General features: G+C 50.0%; 1 protein-coding gene and 1 long non-coding RNA gene across 7 annotated transcripts in view; one reads left to right on the top strand and one right to left on the bottom strand.

Annotated features, from left to right (window-relative positions):
• Positions 1-13,553, bottom strand: part of Cut (homeobox protein, cut) — a 157,267-nt gene extending 143,714 nt beyond the window's left edge. The window contains exons 1-2 of one of the 6 annotated variants that reach the window (XM_076824278.1): positions 13,046-13,553; positions 6,075-6,886 (exon numbers count right to left, since the gene is read on the bottom strand). In XM_076824278.1, coding sequence (XP_076680393.1) covers positions 6,075-6,182 — 108 coding nt within the window. In that variant the 5' untranslated portion in view covers positions 6,183-6,886; positions 13,046-13,553. Of the gene's footprint in view, positions 1-6,074; positions 6,887-13,039 lie in introns of all 6 variants that reach the window. The other 5 variants (XM_076824269.1, XM_076824255.1, XM_076824238.1 and 2 more) reach the window with 5 other exon arrangements.
• Positions 1-15,585, top strand: part of LOC143375492 (uncharacterized) — a 448,968-nt gene that overhangs the window by 378,453 nt on the left and 54,930 nt on the right. The window lies entirely within an intron of this gene.

Below are 15,585 nucleotides of genomic sequence, written 5' to 3'. Positions count from 1 at the left end.
CGTCATGTGCGTGGACGCGGGAGATTTCGAAACTTGCGGCGGACTCTTCGGGGCAGGTGAAAAAGTAGCGAAAATTCTGACGTTTAAAGCCCACCGAAATGTTTACTTTGGTAGGTCCTAACAGGTTCTAGAGGTTTGGCTTAGTGTGCAGATTCGAGGGGAATTGTCGTTTCCCTCCTCCCTTCCGATGAACTGGCCACAGAAATTCTCGGAAACGCTCATTAAGGCCCGCACGAGACCCGCGTTTCGCGATGCGTGTATCCCGATATATTTAGAGTGTGGGTGAATCACTGTTTGGCGGGCGAGCTCGCCGACTCCGCCGGCAGTTAAACCGCCGATTTCAGAAATAACGGCCGCGAAAATTAATAACCCGCCCGGTTGTATCGTGACGGCGCGGGCGCAAGGAACAATCGAGGTCTCGACTGGTTTCGTTGGAAACGCGGCCAGGTCTTTCTTCCGTTTCAGAATAGCCCGCATCGATCGGTACAGTGATTCAAATTAGGGGAGTGAGTTTATCAATCCGAGGTCAATGATTTCCCTAGAGGGCGCGTGCTGGACAGGAGTTGTCAGCGACGAAAAGGTTACCCACTCGAAAACATTAACTCTAGTTGGGTTCCCATTGAAGTGTTGCTGATGGTAAATGTAATTCGATCCAGAAGGCTGCTAGGTATTCAAATGAAATCGATAAATGTATAATTCAGCAAATAGGGTATGAAGTGCTTTCGCATTAATACGAATAATATGAACATTCCTGTGGAATACCACGTTTATAAGTTGTAATTAGGAATGCAGTATAACTGATGGTAATGCCAGTCACGCATGAGTTATCTGAACTAATCCTCATCCCCTTTCCTCTCCGTCGACCGGTGTGTTCGACAGTCATTATACGCTGCTGGTAACGCGTTTTAATAAGACGATGGGTCGAACCGGCAAATATACACGCGACTGAGTGCACCTGCGCTCGATTGTAGTCACCACCTAAGCGATCTGCCTGCTGGCGGCTCGTAAAACGGGTGAACCCCGCCACCAGGGAGGTCTAGACCAGCCCTGGACTAGACTAACGAGACGACGCATCCGAAATAAGCCTCTATATTCTATTTCGAGGCCGACACGCCGCGCGATACAGCTTCCGATGTCAGTGGCGTACACTGATTTCTCCCTCCCTCCCCCTGGTTGGCCCGTTTTCGCGCTCCCGAGCATTATCCTACGACCATCTTTCGATACTCGGTTCCTCTGGCTCCGGGACGGTAGATCTGGCATTTCTTTACGCAGAAGAAGCGTAATTCTAAAGCATTAGCCTCTACTTCTTTTCTTTGCCGTTCACTGCGTCTTTCAGAGGGACTTTACTTTGTGGAATGATATCTCTGATGTTCCTGTCCCTGATTGGGATCACTGTTGAGGTTTTAAAGAGAAGTCGCTGCTTTACCTTCTGCATACTTTGCCCGCGGCTTTGAAGCAATCGAAATTCTAATCCTATTGCATTCCAACTTGCGAACGGTTCTGTCTTCTACACCGTTCAAGTCTAGAACTTGGATGGAACTTCCAAGTCCATAGACCTAGCAGTCTGTTTACGTTAAGCGTTACGCTTATTCGCCGTCCTTTCGAGAAACCTGAGCGCTACAATAGCCGCGGATAAAGCGCGCTTACACGGAGCATTCCTCGTGCCTCGCGTCCTTTCGAACATCACCGTCATGTACTACCCTCGGAAGTTTGTAATTCGCGTGTCTGCGAATTCCATCAAATATCCCTCAGGCGCATCGATTAAAACCGGCTAGAAGTCCGTGAAAGCGCCAACTAACTCGATCGAGGGATCTAAGCATCCATCGCAAGCTGGTGGCCGCGCGACTCTTCTCGCCGGCGCGTCAGAGCGCGCGTGACTCACGATTCTCGGCGTCGTTGAACGCGTCTCGGCAAGTGTCGCCGCCACTCGGGGATCTCGGGAACCGCGTCAGGGATTCCCCTACCGCCTGTCCTGCTCGGGAAGGGATGCACGGTGTCGGGAGGGGAAGCGAGTCATGGCAAAACTTTTGTCCATTCACGGTCGACACGCTCCTAATTGGGAGTACGCTTCGTGGTCTCGTTCCACGCGCACGATCGCTCCGTGGAAATGCGACCGGACGCGCGACACTGTCTCCCCGACTTTGGATTTTCGGCCCGCTCGAACGTCCGCCTCCCTTGGAATCTGATTAAAAAATTATCCTTGCGAGTGATCCCCATCGAGCGCTCCGAGGTGGATCATTATTCAGCCGCGATACGTCGGTATTGGCGGGGAGGGCTCCTTTTAAAAATCGGGAAACGTCTGGCGCGACCTCGCTTTCGGCTCCCGACGTAAATCAATCTTGGGAGACGGGCATATTTTTGCCTGACTGACGGATGAACGGACGGACAGACGAGGAATTTCTTAACGAGCCCGTCGATTCCGGAATCGCCGTTGATCGACTGTACGGTGCACCTGTTTTCAAGCCTGCCAACTCGGCGCTTATTTTTGGTCAGACAATTGCTTGGCGATCGTTGACGAGCCACAGAATGCGTACCGTCTACGACAATCGACAAATTATTGGAATTCGACAGGCATCTCACTGGCATCAGCGAGTAATTTGAAAAATCTGTTGACTGGAGTGAAACTGGTACGATCAAAGATGTCGATTGGGTGTACAATTTTCATACTTAGCTCGTGCAACTTTTGACAAATTCGCATTTTTTCTTTCTTGGTAGAGATCAGCTGTTATTTTTATAAAACAGACGTTTACCTGCCTATAAATATGAATTTTGTTATCAATCATAATGTAGATGATTTTCTGGGAAGACTAGGTTCTATTACACGTAATACAGATAAAGATTTTTTGAAAGTCTGTTATATTTTAGTGTTTCGCAAAACGATACTATTTCCCGCTATCAGTCAAAGACTTGTTTTCAGACCCTTCGTAGATCTTTCCTTATAACTCTAAGTGCAAGAAACGACCATGTTATAAAATTTCTACGTCTGACATTAAGATTTCGAAAAATTAAAATTCCACCTAATCTCTAAACTAATTTACAAGCATACCGATTGCACACAGAGTTACTAGATTTTCTTTGCTATTTGTACCTACCTACCGCAATTACCGTGACACGCTACTTTCGTTTCAGAAAACAATGTCCATTGAAATTCTCCAATTTTCTCTGAAGATTTGCGCAAACTCTACCGCTCACAATTTTGCCAACGATATTCTTGACTTCGCTATAAAATCAGAGTGCTTCTAAAATAGGGTCACTGGAGCGAGTACATAGTCGTGTTAAGTTTAAAAAGTTGTCTGACCATTTACGCAGCTTCGATCACCGACGATTTAACACAGATTTCCTTGACTTTGCTAATAAATTGTACCTGAATGCGAAACGACGTTCATGTCACCCCGCGGCATGTTTCTTGTTACTTTAAAAACTCGAGATTTTACCTGATCACTGATACGTATTCAATTACAATAAAATTTCCTTGATTTTGCTACAAAACTCAGTTCTCCGCAAGACGATGTTCCCATCGTTGGAAAGACTGTACTATCATTTCGCACATCCAGAATTTTGCGTGACCAGTCACGCTTACTCGACAGTGAACAATTCAACAACGAGCTTCTCGACGTCTACGCTATATTATGGTGTTCCTACCCCGACGTCACCGAAGAAGATATGACCATTGCGGGGGTTCTAACATAAGCTTCGCCCGATAATTGACACACAGGATCGCCAACCTTTTAACACAGAAGTCCTGAATTTTCCGACTAACCTGCAGTTCTCCGCAAAAGAATGTTCAAGCACTTACTTAACCTACCCGACGTCTCATTCCCCATATAACAATATAGCCTGTTCCGTTTCCCATCGACGTTTTCGCGAACGACGCGCGATCCACGCGTGAGATCGAGACCTTATTGCCCGACGAACGACGGATATGCGTCAGTCGATTGGCTTTCGGCGTTTTCACTTTCCGTTCGAAACGTGTCAGCGGGTTATACCGCTTCATCGATCCTCTCACTACGACGACCTTTCCGCGCCTCGCGTCTGTTGCGATTACGTCCGAGTGAATTAAGTCGGGAAAGGGGACGTGACGACAGGCTTTGCCAATAATCGACGCCGCGTTTCACAAATTCGCCAGCGAAACTTCCACCCGAAACCAAGGGTCCCGGGCGGCGACGTTTAAAACGGCGGAAATTCGTTGCGACGAACCGCTCCGACCTGCGCTCCGGCTACGGGTTCCGGCGTCATTAACCCGCCCCCCTCCCCGGCCTAATCAATAGACATAATTATGAAACTATGCGGTATTAATAGTCCCAACCCCCGGTCAGGTCATAATCTCGTTCCGGCACGAGTTATTAAGCGGCCGTATTTTATCGAAAACAGCCAGTCAAGCGGCAACGTACTCGCGACAGATAGGTACCGCAAGATCCGCGTGAGAATTTCAGGATCAAATGTGATCGAACAGTTTTCTCTCGGCGTATTTCTGTAACTGCGACAGGAAACCACTTTGACCACTTACAAACGAGAGACCTGGATCAAGCCGCCGAACTTTAAAACGTTTCCCTGCTGCTTTGAGGAGAGCGGGATGTGCTTTATGCGAGTGCAATCGATAGAGACGTTGCAGAATCTGTGGGTTCGAGTTCCCCTCCGCGAGTTCTGTGAAACAATTAAGCAATGCTATTTGGTAAATAAATTATGCTCCGAAGGAATTGGAGCGGCTCGGGGTACACTTTGTTGATTATAAACAGTTCTTCCGCGAACGGATTGCGAATATGCTTTTATTAAGTTGTAAACGGGACCGCGGCATTGCGTTTCACGTGAAACAGCGGAATGCTGGGAGACGCTGGAACACGTGCTGGCCTGTCAGTTTCAGATGGCATTTTCTGATCCGCGGATACAAAGCGTGTCGGGATCAGGGATATTTGAAAATTGATTAAACCGGAGTACTGTTTACGATCCCTGAGGAAAAAACACCTGCCGCAACGGCGAACGTAATGTAATTCTGAAATGTTTATCCTCGAGGAAGGTGACTATTCGACTTGTCAAAGATATGCAAAATTAGGGGGCATTTGTAGGTAATGGGTGGAACTGCGAAATATGTCAACTTAGGTTAAGATTCTCCACAACACTGACACGGAAGAATACTCACAGACGAGCTAGTAATTACGAGCCGATAAAATCTGACAGTCTTCGAAAGCACACCTGCGCGTGCATCCTTTGAGATACACGAAACTACTTAAGAAGCTTTTGTCGATGACAATCGGTGCCTGTCACTTCGCAATTTAATCACAAGAGTTCGGAACTTGCCCACGAAAAGCTGAGGATTTCGCATATTCAGGGACTTGTCGATGAAAGAAGACTTGAAATCGAACGACCAGAGGTTGCCTAAACGCACAAGCAGCTTCTTTCGCAAAATTCTACACGAATCGACGCGAAGAGAATCGTTGTCAATCACCGTGGGAGATGGTTGTCAGCTACTCTATGTGGGCCACTTTGCCGCAAGTCGGTCGGGCCATCCCCTAAATCGCCCAACTATCCTCCAAACAGCAAATGTCGGGGAAACTTCGCCACCCTCGCACCCTCGTTGAAACTCGAGGTCGGCCAAGTGGCCGAGAACCTGGCCAGCAATTACTCCGACCGAAAGGCTGAGGAAATCGCGGCAGGTCGCCACTCGTGGTGGCCCTCGGGAGCTCATTTCGCGATTCCGCGCGTATCACGTACGACCCCGAAAACGTCACTACCTATCACCCGGGACCGTCAGTTCCCCGCAGACAAAAGCGATCACGATGGAGATCTAACGGCTGGCCACAGTTCGCAAATCGATCTACGCACCGAAATCCCTCTCACGGCCACTTGAACCCCTAATCACAGTCACACAGCCAGCGTTGTCCGCACTGCAGCAGGCCACGAAGCTACAAGTGTCCGCGATATAACCGGGTACTCCCGCTGGAGGATCACAGTTTCCCTCGCGTGGGGTGACGAAGCGAGGGCGCAGGGTGCTGGCGAATCAACCGAACTCACTTCGAACTCACTGTCCACGTAATCGTGAGGATGGATAGATAGAGAGCACAGGAAGGGCCACTTACCTGTTGCCAGAACTGGGCGAGCAGGTATATGCGCTCCTTCTTGAACAGCCAGTCCATGGACTGCATGGCCTGAATGTCCAGCGAGTTGGCCTCCGCAGAGGCCTGCATGCTGGCCAATGCCGGCGTGTTCAGGCTGGCTAGAACGGGCTGTTGGAGCACGGACGCGTTGCTGCTGGCTAGCAGGTTCGCGTGGTACACAGCCGTTGCATCCTCCGAGCTGCCAGTAGCCAGTAGCTGGGCCCCGATCGGCGCTGAAGGCCCCTGGAGGCCCAGTGACGAAGCCACTTTGACGGCTTCGAGCTTCTCCGCCGGGCCCAAAACTGTTCCCCTTCGCGTGCCGGCGCCGCCGACGCCTCCTGGGGCGCACGCCTCGGCCGGCGGGCCCGTCGCTACCGCCTCTTCCTGTTCCTTAGTCCCGGACACTGTCCCGGACACACACACGACCCGTCGTCGCACCACACACGCGGCCCACGGGCACACGAAATCGCGTCACGTCAGCGTCTTCGCCGTGTTCACCAGAGTCATCGACTCGTGCGCGCGCGGGGGTCCTCGCGGTCAGGAGAGGTCACACAACACCAGCTGCTCCGAATCTCGGGATTCGTGGACGGACGAATCAGGCTTCCGGCGGCTCTGGCGGCGGCATCACACCCACACTCGCGCGGAAAAACCGGCCAACGACGCACTGCACGCGGTCACACTTCACTGGCCCCTCCGCTTTTCTCCCTCGCCTCTCGCCTTGATTCCTCTGGCTACCTCAGCAACGGAGAGAGTACGAGACCCGTCCTAGCAGGCTCCTAACCTGAAACTAAGAGCTACCGAACAACCGATGCGATGTCTGGAGGAGGTGCACGACCGCTAGAGGGGATTGGGCGGAGCCTCGGCCGCGTGGAAGGGGACGGCCTGCCCACCGTTCGCCCAATCCGCCGCCGCCCGGCGCCCCCACCACCCACAGCGGTCGCAGCTTTCAGAGGAGAGTGTCGCGACGGTGGGGATAAGCTGCGCGGAGGAGGGAGACGCCGCGGAAAGGACCGGAGGCTGGCTAGGTGGTCCCTCCACCGGAGCGGATCTCATATTTTCAGCTCCCCGACCGCCCTTTTGCTCCAACCCCTGCTGCCGATCGTCGGTTCCCTTCTTCTTCTTCTCTGCTTCTTCTTTTCCTCCTTCCTCTTTTTCTACCGGCGCGGAGTCTCCCTCCTCGTTTTGTATCTATGTTTCTTATTTTTCCCTCGCCCCCCACCCGCTTCTCCCCTTACATCCACCCCTCTGCTGCGCCCCGCTCGCACTGCTAACCCTTCGATTGCTCTTTGGCGAACGGAGCGCGGCCTTTGTTCCCCCCCGAACGCCGTTACGATTTCGAGACGTCCGCGATTGAGTTTTCGAAAAGGTTAAAGGCGTTCGTGGTTCCTCTCTTTACCGGAGGCGCGCAGCCCTCCACCAACGCCGCCACGACTTCCATGTTTCTCGACCCTCTCGCTACTGAACACTGTCATTTCCACCCCAGCCCCCTTTGTTGTGTTGTCGCTAGAGTGACTCGATGTTACGTAGAGATTCTTAATTTCACAATCATGCGTGACAGCTGCATGTGACCGAGTGCATGTGTACGCGATCCAGTGTATCTTCTCCGTGTATGTACACTTTACTCACGCGTTCCTCTGTACTCTTCAACATCGCTTAGTTTAATCTAAACGGTCGATTACCATTTCTTTCGCAACTTGTCAAGGTGAGCTTTTAATCTTACAAGTTAACGCACCACATCAACAAAGAGAACACTCGATTCTGGTGGAGATTGTTTCGGTAGCGAAAGGGTGAACAACGTTCGGATCGAGCTCCCCTCGCGTTCCCGGAGTCAAGAGCAGCTCTGGTCGAGAACAGAAACACTTATCGCAAGCACGGAAATGCGGGAGAAGAAGGTAAAAACGTATCTCTATCCGAGCCATGCATTATTTACATTATTTTTCCAACCAAATTGGGAAACCAGATGGAAAATGCACGCGCACGAGCCACGGACTTCTTTACGCGGAGTCAGCTTTCCAGCGACGTCGATTTCAACGTTTGGAGCAGAAGTGAAACTGAACGATCGAATTTCGCGCAAACACGTTTCGCGTTGAAAGGCTATTCCTCGTTTTTTTTAAGCAAGAATAGACATTATTTTAAAACGTATGGGGAAAATATATGCTGCTCACAATTCAGGGACAGACGAGTCTCCTCGGAGGAACTACTACTCGCTTTCCTCGCCGTGTCATTAAAGTTTGTGATCTGTTAAAGGACCGAAGGTACGCGGGAAGACAGGTAGGTACCGCATCGTAACGTCCCGCTGCATATATCCACATACTTTTCTTCATTTTGGCGCCTCATGTCTAAAAATGCCACGAGCTTTCGTTTCTACTTGGATCGACTAATTTCCAGTTGAAAGTTGTAAGAATTGTGGGTATTGAGTTTAACCAGAAAATTTGTCAGGTGAGCAGAAGACAGGTAAGAACAATATGCCAAGCGTTGACTTAGACAACACTAAAGGGAAATTGAGATATTGCTAGCGGATCGTTGTTAACTCAAGGTATATTAAAGTTACGAGAGACTATGGATGAGCTCGCTAATGCCTCCGGTTTCTGGTGCAAAGAAAACCGCGGCACAACTTTGTGCTTTAAATTTCAAGGCGGATGTAACCGTCACGGAGGAACGGAGACCCAGAGAAGAATCTAAGCTAAGATCACAATAATCAATAAAAGAAAAATATCAGCACAGATCACTGTAATTTGATTACAAAAATACTGCCTGGAGTATGGATTTCTTAAAAACGTCTAGCATAGCACCGTCAACGTTTCTGATAACAGTTTCCGCAGCTGGAGTCATTCGAAACTCACTAATTGCGTTCGCAACATATAGGGACTCTAAGATGACAGGTAAACTATTGCCAAAGTCGTCCAAGAATGACCCTGATTTCGGCTTCCCCTCGGACGGGCTCAAAGTTCAGCAGGCATTCGACGTCCGTGGGGTTGAAGGATCGAATCGACATCCCCCTTTTCGCGGAAAGCGTGAAAGTCACCCCGCTTCCGGCAAACGCGTTAATCCGCCCGCGCTTCATGATTGTCGAGTTAACCAGCGCTAGGGTCCTGGATAATGCAACTTTAATTTTCGCGGCGTTCGTCCCGGTTCGCGCGGTTAATCATCGTCCGTGAATGATAGTCGTTGTTGACGGGAAAACCGAAAACAACCGTAACTCGATTCGGGCCACCGACGCCCCGCGTACTTGTTGCTGATGGTCGCCTTTCGCTCGATCGATCTCTCATTTTCCGAAAATCATTCAGCTCGATTTTCAACGCAGAGTTCCCATTTACATTCCTCTTGGTCGAACACTCGTTTCTACGTGACAGTTCCGAGGGAATCATGGCAACATTCGATTAAAACAGCTTGAAGTATCGTAACGTCGATGGATGACAAGCCAAAACCATGTATGAAAAGCTCTGCAGTTATCTCGTTCCGCGAAAATTTGGGCCATCCGCGGGAAGAATGTGTACTTTCATGAAAATCATCGTCTACGAATGATGGAAGACTGTTGGTTAGCGTCGCGGGGTACCCGAAATGCGCGGGAAATGGTTGAAACATTTAATGTTGGCAGTGGTGAGAACTAACGAGTGATTTGAAACAGTGGATAAGCGGGGGTCGTCGCGGAGTATCGAGAAGCGGAGAGAAATCAACAAAAGTTTCGATCTCCACGAGGAGAGTAGGTAAGTATTACTTTGCGTCAACGAATTAGCTAAAATATGTCAGCTTGCGAGCGGAATGTTAGTTGCCCTTGAAAATTTTAGGATTTCCCCTAACGCACCGAACGCAATTTGCCAAAAGTCATCGGAACAGTTGCAGAACTCTGACGGAACGTCCTAAAGCGAGAACCCGAAGAAGATACTCGACCCTCGGAGAATTACGTACTTTCCTCTTTAAGGAGCTTCGAAAATCCAGCAAAAGATCAGAAAAACTAGGGGACGTAGCAGCTGATTTAGAACGTCGGTCTGAAGAAGTTCGCTGCCGCGGCTAGACAGAGGGATTCGGTGTCAGCGAATCGGTTTGGCGAAAATTCACCGCGAGCCGCCCACGAAAATACACCGCTGTCGGCTGGTCGGCGCGTGCTTTACGATCACCCGATATAACGCGGGGGATTAGTTTGTCAACGCGGGCCGGCGCGCGCGTGTGCACGCGTGCCGTGCATCGCCATCGCGCATCATCGAGGCACGGCCGCCGCGACGCATTGTTCCTGACAATTTCGCAACGACGTCTCGGTGCCGCGAGGAAATCGGAATTCGTCGCGAACCTCGTCGTCCTCGGCGAGAGGACGCACGGGAAATTGGACGGAAATCCGCGCGAAGGTGGCTACCGTTGGCCGAGAATCTTTAGAATTTCCCGAAGAGGAATGGAGCTTTATCGGGAGGCGGGTGAAAAATTCTAGAAGGATGAAATTTTCCGCGCGCAGCGGAGAGTCTAATGGGAATTGCAAGGAAGATTCGCTCCGACTCTCTCGTTGGGGAATTCAGCGAGAAAATGTTCCGGTACTCACAATTCTCAGGGAATTCTGTCTGTCCCGAGTGCCGCAGTCTGACATTTTCACTGACGGTCGAAGGATCGGAGGAGCGAGCTTCCCCGTTACACGAAGATGCGCCAGAACTCGCTTATCATCGACTTTCTCCCGAATTCTACCCCGTCCGAACGATTCACCGTGCGATTTTGCGAACCGCGAGACAAGATCACTGGCTCCTCGATAATCTCCCTACGAAGAAACTAGCCGGTGTCCTTTCGACGTTCAGCCGGAGACCACATCCCCTCTGTTACACCGATCCGCAAGCATGTGTTCCTAAACACCTTCGCTCTTCTCCCACTGTCACTACGCTTCCACGACAAGACAACCCTACCGCTCGCGTTCCTGAGAGATTCGGAGCATCGTGCAAGCTACTGCTGTCTTGGAAGGGCGGCAGCAATCGGGGAGTAGGATCGAAGGTCCGTCGAAACGACGGTGGGCCCCGAGTTGACGTCCTGGCTGGTGGAATTTCGCTGGTCACAGCACAGAGATTCTCTTTCTTCGAGTGGTCACACGCTACTCAATATACCGGTCGACGATAAACGGCACCCCCCTCCTGGCCCCTCCTCTTAGCCCCCGGCGTCGCGACCCCCGTCAGGAGGCAATGCGACGCTGTTCGAGGGGCGATTGTAACAATATCTTCCGGCGAGCGAAGGATGCGCAACGTCGTGGTAAGTTCAAGAGCCGCGCTCAGGGACATCAGGCCAGCACAGGCTCTTTTTTCGCTGGATAAGATAATCCAGCGAGACACGCGGGGTTGCTGCTCGCGAGGCGGATGCTACGCGACTCCGACGAGCTTCTGTTGACGAGGAACGTCGATCGCAAGGCGATCCACCGTCGAGAAATCCTGGTATCACTGCGACTTCGGCGATTCTCTGTTCTGGTGCCGTTTCCGAAGCTGGATTTCTTTGCGGGGGCACCGCGCGGAGAACTGTTATGCTTTTGGAGTAATGTACGAAAGCCTGACGTTGATTTCAGAGGGAAAAGAAGATATTTCTGCGGTGGAAAGTGGATAGTAGGTCGAGTTTGTTTTCTTTCAAGATGAGGGTGATACGAAAGGGGTAGTTTTTTTATAATATTCTATGGATACTGCTGTGCGTCTGACGGAGTTTCTGCAGGAATTCAGAAGCACGAACTGAATATGCGAGTTTCGGATGCGGCAATCCCTTTCATTGCGGAGGTGTCTGAACGAAATTCGATTACACTCTGACGTAAGAATGTCTCTGGAGAACTTCCGCGTTTCGACGTCGAAAGATGTTGGACCATCTTTGATGAATCTTTGTGAACGCGAGGTGGAAAATTGTCCTGAATGATGTTCAGACGTGGCACTCCACGACGAGACACTTCGAACATCGAAGTTTCGTATTCTAACGATTTAAAACGCGCAAATTCTATGACAGTCGAGTATTCGGTCAGCATTGCCACGGAAAAGTAGATATTCAGAACAAAACTCTAGAAATGGAAAAGTGGAACGGAAGAATTGTCACTTGGAGCACAACTGTTTGAGGAAATGGTTTCCAAAGTGGAGGTTGCTCTTTAACGAAGACCTGCCCAAAGCAGGGAAACCGGACTTCTGCCTGAACGTGAGAAAGTTTCAGCGACGATGAACCCTACGCCTCAATGCTGTCGATCTTCTTCCAACGAAAAATTATCCAAATTCGAGAATGTCTGTGAAGAATAGGGAATTTCTTCCCTCCAGGCAGGAATTATCGAACATCAAGTATAATGCGTCTTCCGAAAAAGATTTCCTTCCACAAAAAAAGCCTCACTCGCAGAAAATGCTAAAAGTGGAGTGTCCTCGAAAATCATCCAACGAAGAACGGTATCGTTCCGGAGCGGACCATCGATTTCTCGTTCGACAAACGGAAAGGCGCAAACACCAGAAAATAAAGGTCTGCCATTATTCAGGCTCGCTCGCTTGTGTACGGTTTCTTGGGACTTAATCAGTGGAGATCGCGGCGGCCGTACGCTAGATTTTAGCAGTCAGCTAGGCGCTATCACTCGCGGTTCTCGGGTTCTCCGCGCACCTCTTTTCCTCTCTGATTCTCGCGAGGTGAGTTGGTTGACCGGTCGAGATAGAGCTCAGCCGCGACGACCAGGAATCCGTCCGATGGTCACGTTCCAGCCGGTCGCGTTTCGGCTTTCAGATAATCCGAGGGCACGGTTGTGCACGTGCGTGCGCGTCAACTCGAGGATAGGCTGCTGGAGGAGGTGGCGGTGGAGGAATCGCGGGGATCGCGATCAAAAGGGGCCTCCACGCGCTGGCACGGTTCGCGAGGAACAGCGGGAGGGAGGAGAAGAAAAATTAAATATGTTTCGACCAATTTCATCCGCGCTGCTTCTCCGGGAATCGCGAAGCCGGGGAGCACAGATCACAGCACAACAGATTATCACAAACAATCACCTGCGCACTCCGTGGGTACACTTGTCAGCTGCACGCGAAACTCGCGGATCGCGGCTAGTTAGGGGTGGGGGAGGTGTTCGAAGGCTCGGTTCCTCGGTCCACGCACCGTACGCGGCTCCGCTCAGTGCACGTAGATCCTACTGGGCCTGTGTTCTGGCCGAGACTAACTCGAACGCTCGGCTCCTGCAGCCCTCGCAGTCATCCCTCCAGCCACGCACTTTTCCACCCCGGCGAAACTATTGTCCCCGCTGTCTCTTCCCTATTCCGCGCCGGTAACCTGCACGGGAATCGTTCCGCGGGGCAGCCACTGTTTCCGATCGATCAGTCCCAATGAGACGCGTTTCCCGGCATCGCTCGCTTGTGGCGACGCGCGAAAAGAGTCGCTCCTCGCGAGCCCAAGAACGCGCAGAGTGGACAAAAGTTCGCCAGGGCAGTGGAAAGGGACGTCGGCCGCGCAGGCTGTACGGTGGCGCCGCGGAGCGGTCGGGCGCCCAAACACGCCGCAGGAACGCGAGGGTGCCCACCCCCACCAACGGCACGCACCCCTTCCAGTGGCGACCACGAGGACACGATGCGCTGTATCAGCTATCGGAAGTATCGGTGACTTCAACGGCCTGATCGGAAAGAAGGGTTGCGTTCCGCCTATCCCCGCTGCGATTGCGTCGTCATTTCTCACCTTCCCGCCGATGTTTCAGGGGGAGCGGGAGGATCACTTACCGCATCGATGCTCAGAGGAACGTTTGAAGATGATACTTTTATGAGCGTGCATGAGTAACTTTAGTACTGGATTTCGCTTATCGTTGCACAGGTTGGTACCAGTGCGCTGTTTTGCGAAGTCCCCTTGCTTTATGCGATACAGACCGTGGGATATCGCGATTTCACGTTCAACTGTACGATAGTGCCGTTACTGTTTCGTGTTTTAAACTTTTATTCGATCGCCGCTGTATGTTGCTTTTCCATTTTACATTTAGTATAGCGCAGTTATCGGGAGTTTCCTCAGAGCTGGAAGGAGCTCGAGAAAATTCACTGGTTTGTAATAGCAGCAGCTTTTTCAGTGGTCTCATTTTTTCAAGCTCCTCCTTAATAGTACCTACTACTGACCGCAATTATTTGCGGGTGTTTTCATGTTCTCAATCTTATATTTCCCTGCCATAGAGACGTTTTATTATTACCGGAGATTGTGGTCGATTGTGATATTCTAAAAGAAGTGTGACATGAAAATGACGTCGCTGTACAGCTTGGGCGCGCTATGAAGGCCAACCGTTTATGCTTCTAGAGAAGAAAACTTTTGAAAAAGATTTTCTACTTCGGACGATTCTTTCTTGGAGCAAAGTTCGCGTCATAGGTATTTTCAACCCTCTGGTTCTTCTTTGAAACGGTTTCTTTTTTCTCACAGAGAAACTTTTTCGAAAACATTGTATAATCTTTCTTTGGGGAGGGGGGAGTTCGTGTGGAGCAACTGTTTATCTGGAAATGTTTCTGTAGTTTTTGTTTTCGAATAGGAACCTTTTAACGGATCGTTTTTTCTTGCAGCGAAATTCCTACGAGGCAAAGAAATTCTTTTACATATATTTTCCACCTTGGATAGGTATCGTCCACAGAAAAATTCATGGAAGCACTGTGCGTTTCAAAAATTACTCTCAGAAAATATTTTCTTGCGGAATTCGCTCGAATCGCTTTTTTCTATACGAAGAATACAATTTATAACAGTTGCGCAACTGAAGTATGATAATGATAAGTTTCAATACGAATCCGAAGCTCGCAATATTACTTCGCGCTATTCCGGAAACACGATAATAATAACAATAATTTTCACACGATAATAATAACAATAATTTTCACACGATAACGTTAATACAAATAGTCGTTGTACTCTTGCAAATTGTACATCTTGAAGCTAATCAACGAATTAAAAATAAGTAACAGTGGCAATGCCGTATCTGTTAATTGCACTTTGAACTTCATTTGGATTCCACGACAATAATGTTACTATCTGCTAATTGCATTTCAACAGTGGAGTCAGCATTTTCTGTCTGCTCGTTACGTAGCTTGCCTATCCTTTTCCCATAAAAATATAGTACCTGCATCAGTGTGCAAATCTTAAAAAATTCCCTCGAACTTCGCGAGAAAAGTTAAGCCTACATTTTTTATAACAAAGCCGTATAGAGTACGAAGATAATTTCGATTTAGTTAACACACCAATTTCATACAGTTCTAATCGCGTACAAAGCATAGAAACAAACTGCTAAGTAGTCGTACAGAATAAAGAGCAATTTTAAGACACTCCAGTCGGTTGAAAGTTTCTACCTAAATTGACTTGCCGCGCACCGATGCAATTCCATTCTCAACAAATTCTCATCGAATAGCTCAGGGATTCAGTGAATCCAGATGGTCGTAGTTCAGAGTGCACGGTAACGATGGAAAATATCGGGGGTGGAGCGGGGAGGGGGGGCGGCGTGGAGTGGGGGGTGGGAACGAGTTCCACGGTGGGGCGATGGAGGGGGTGGCAGTTCAGCTTCTGGCTCCTTTTTCCGATCATA

The sequence above is a fragment of the Andrena cerasifolii genome, chromosome 1, assembly GCF_050908995.1.
Source record: "Andrena cerasifolii isolate SP2316 chromosome 1, iyAndCera1_principal, whole genome shotgun sequence".
Classification (NCBI taxonomy): domain Eukaryota; kingdom Metazoa; phylum Arthropoda; class Insecta; order Hymenoptera; family Andrenidae; genus Andrena; species Andrena cerasifolii.
The sequence above is the reverse complement of the archived record's forward strand: the minus strand, read 5'-3'. Positions and strand labels throughout refer to the sequence as shown.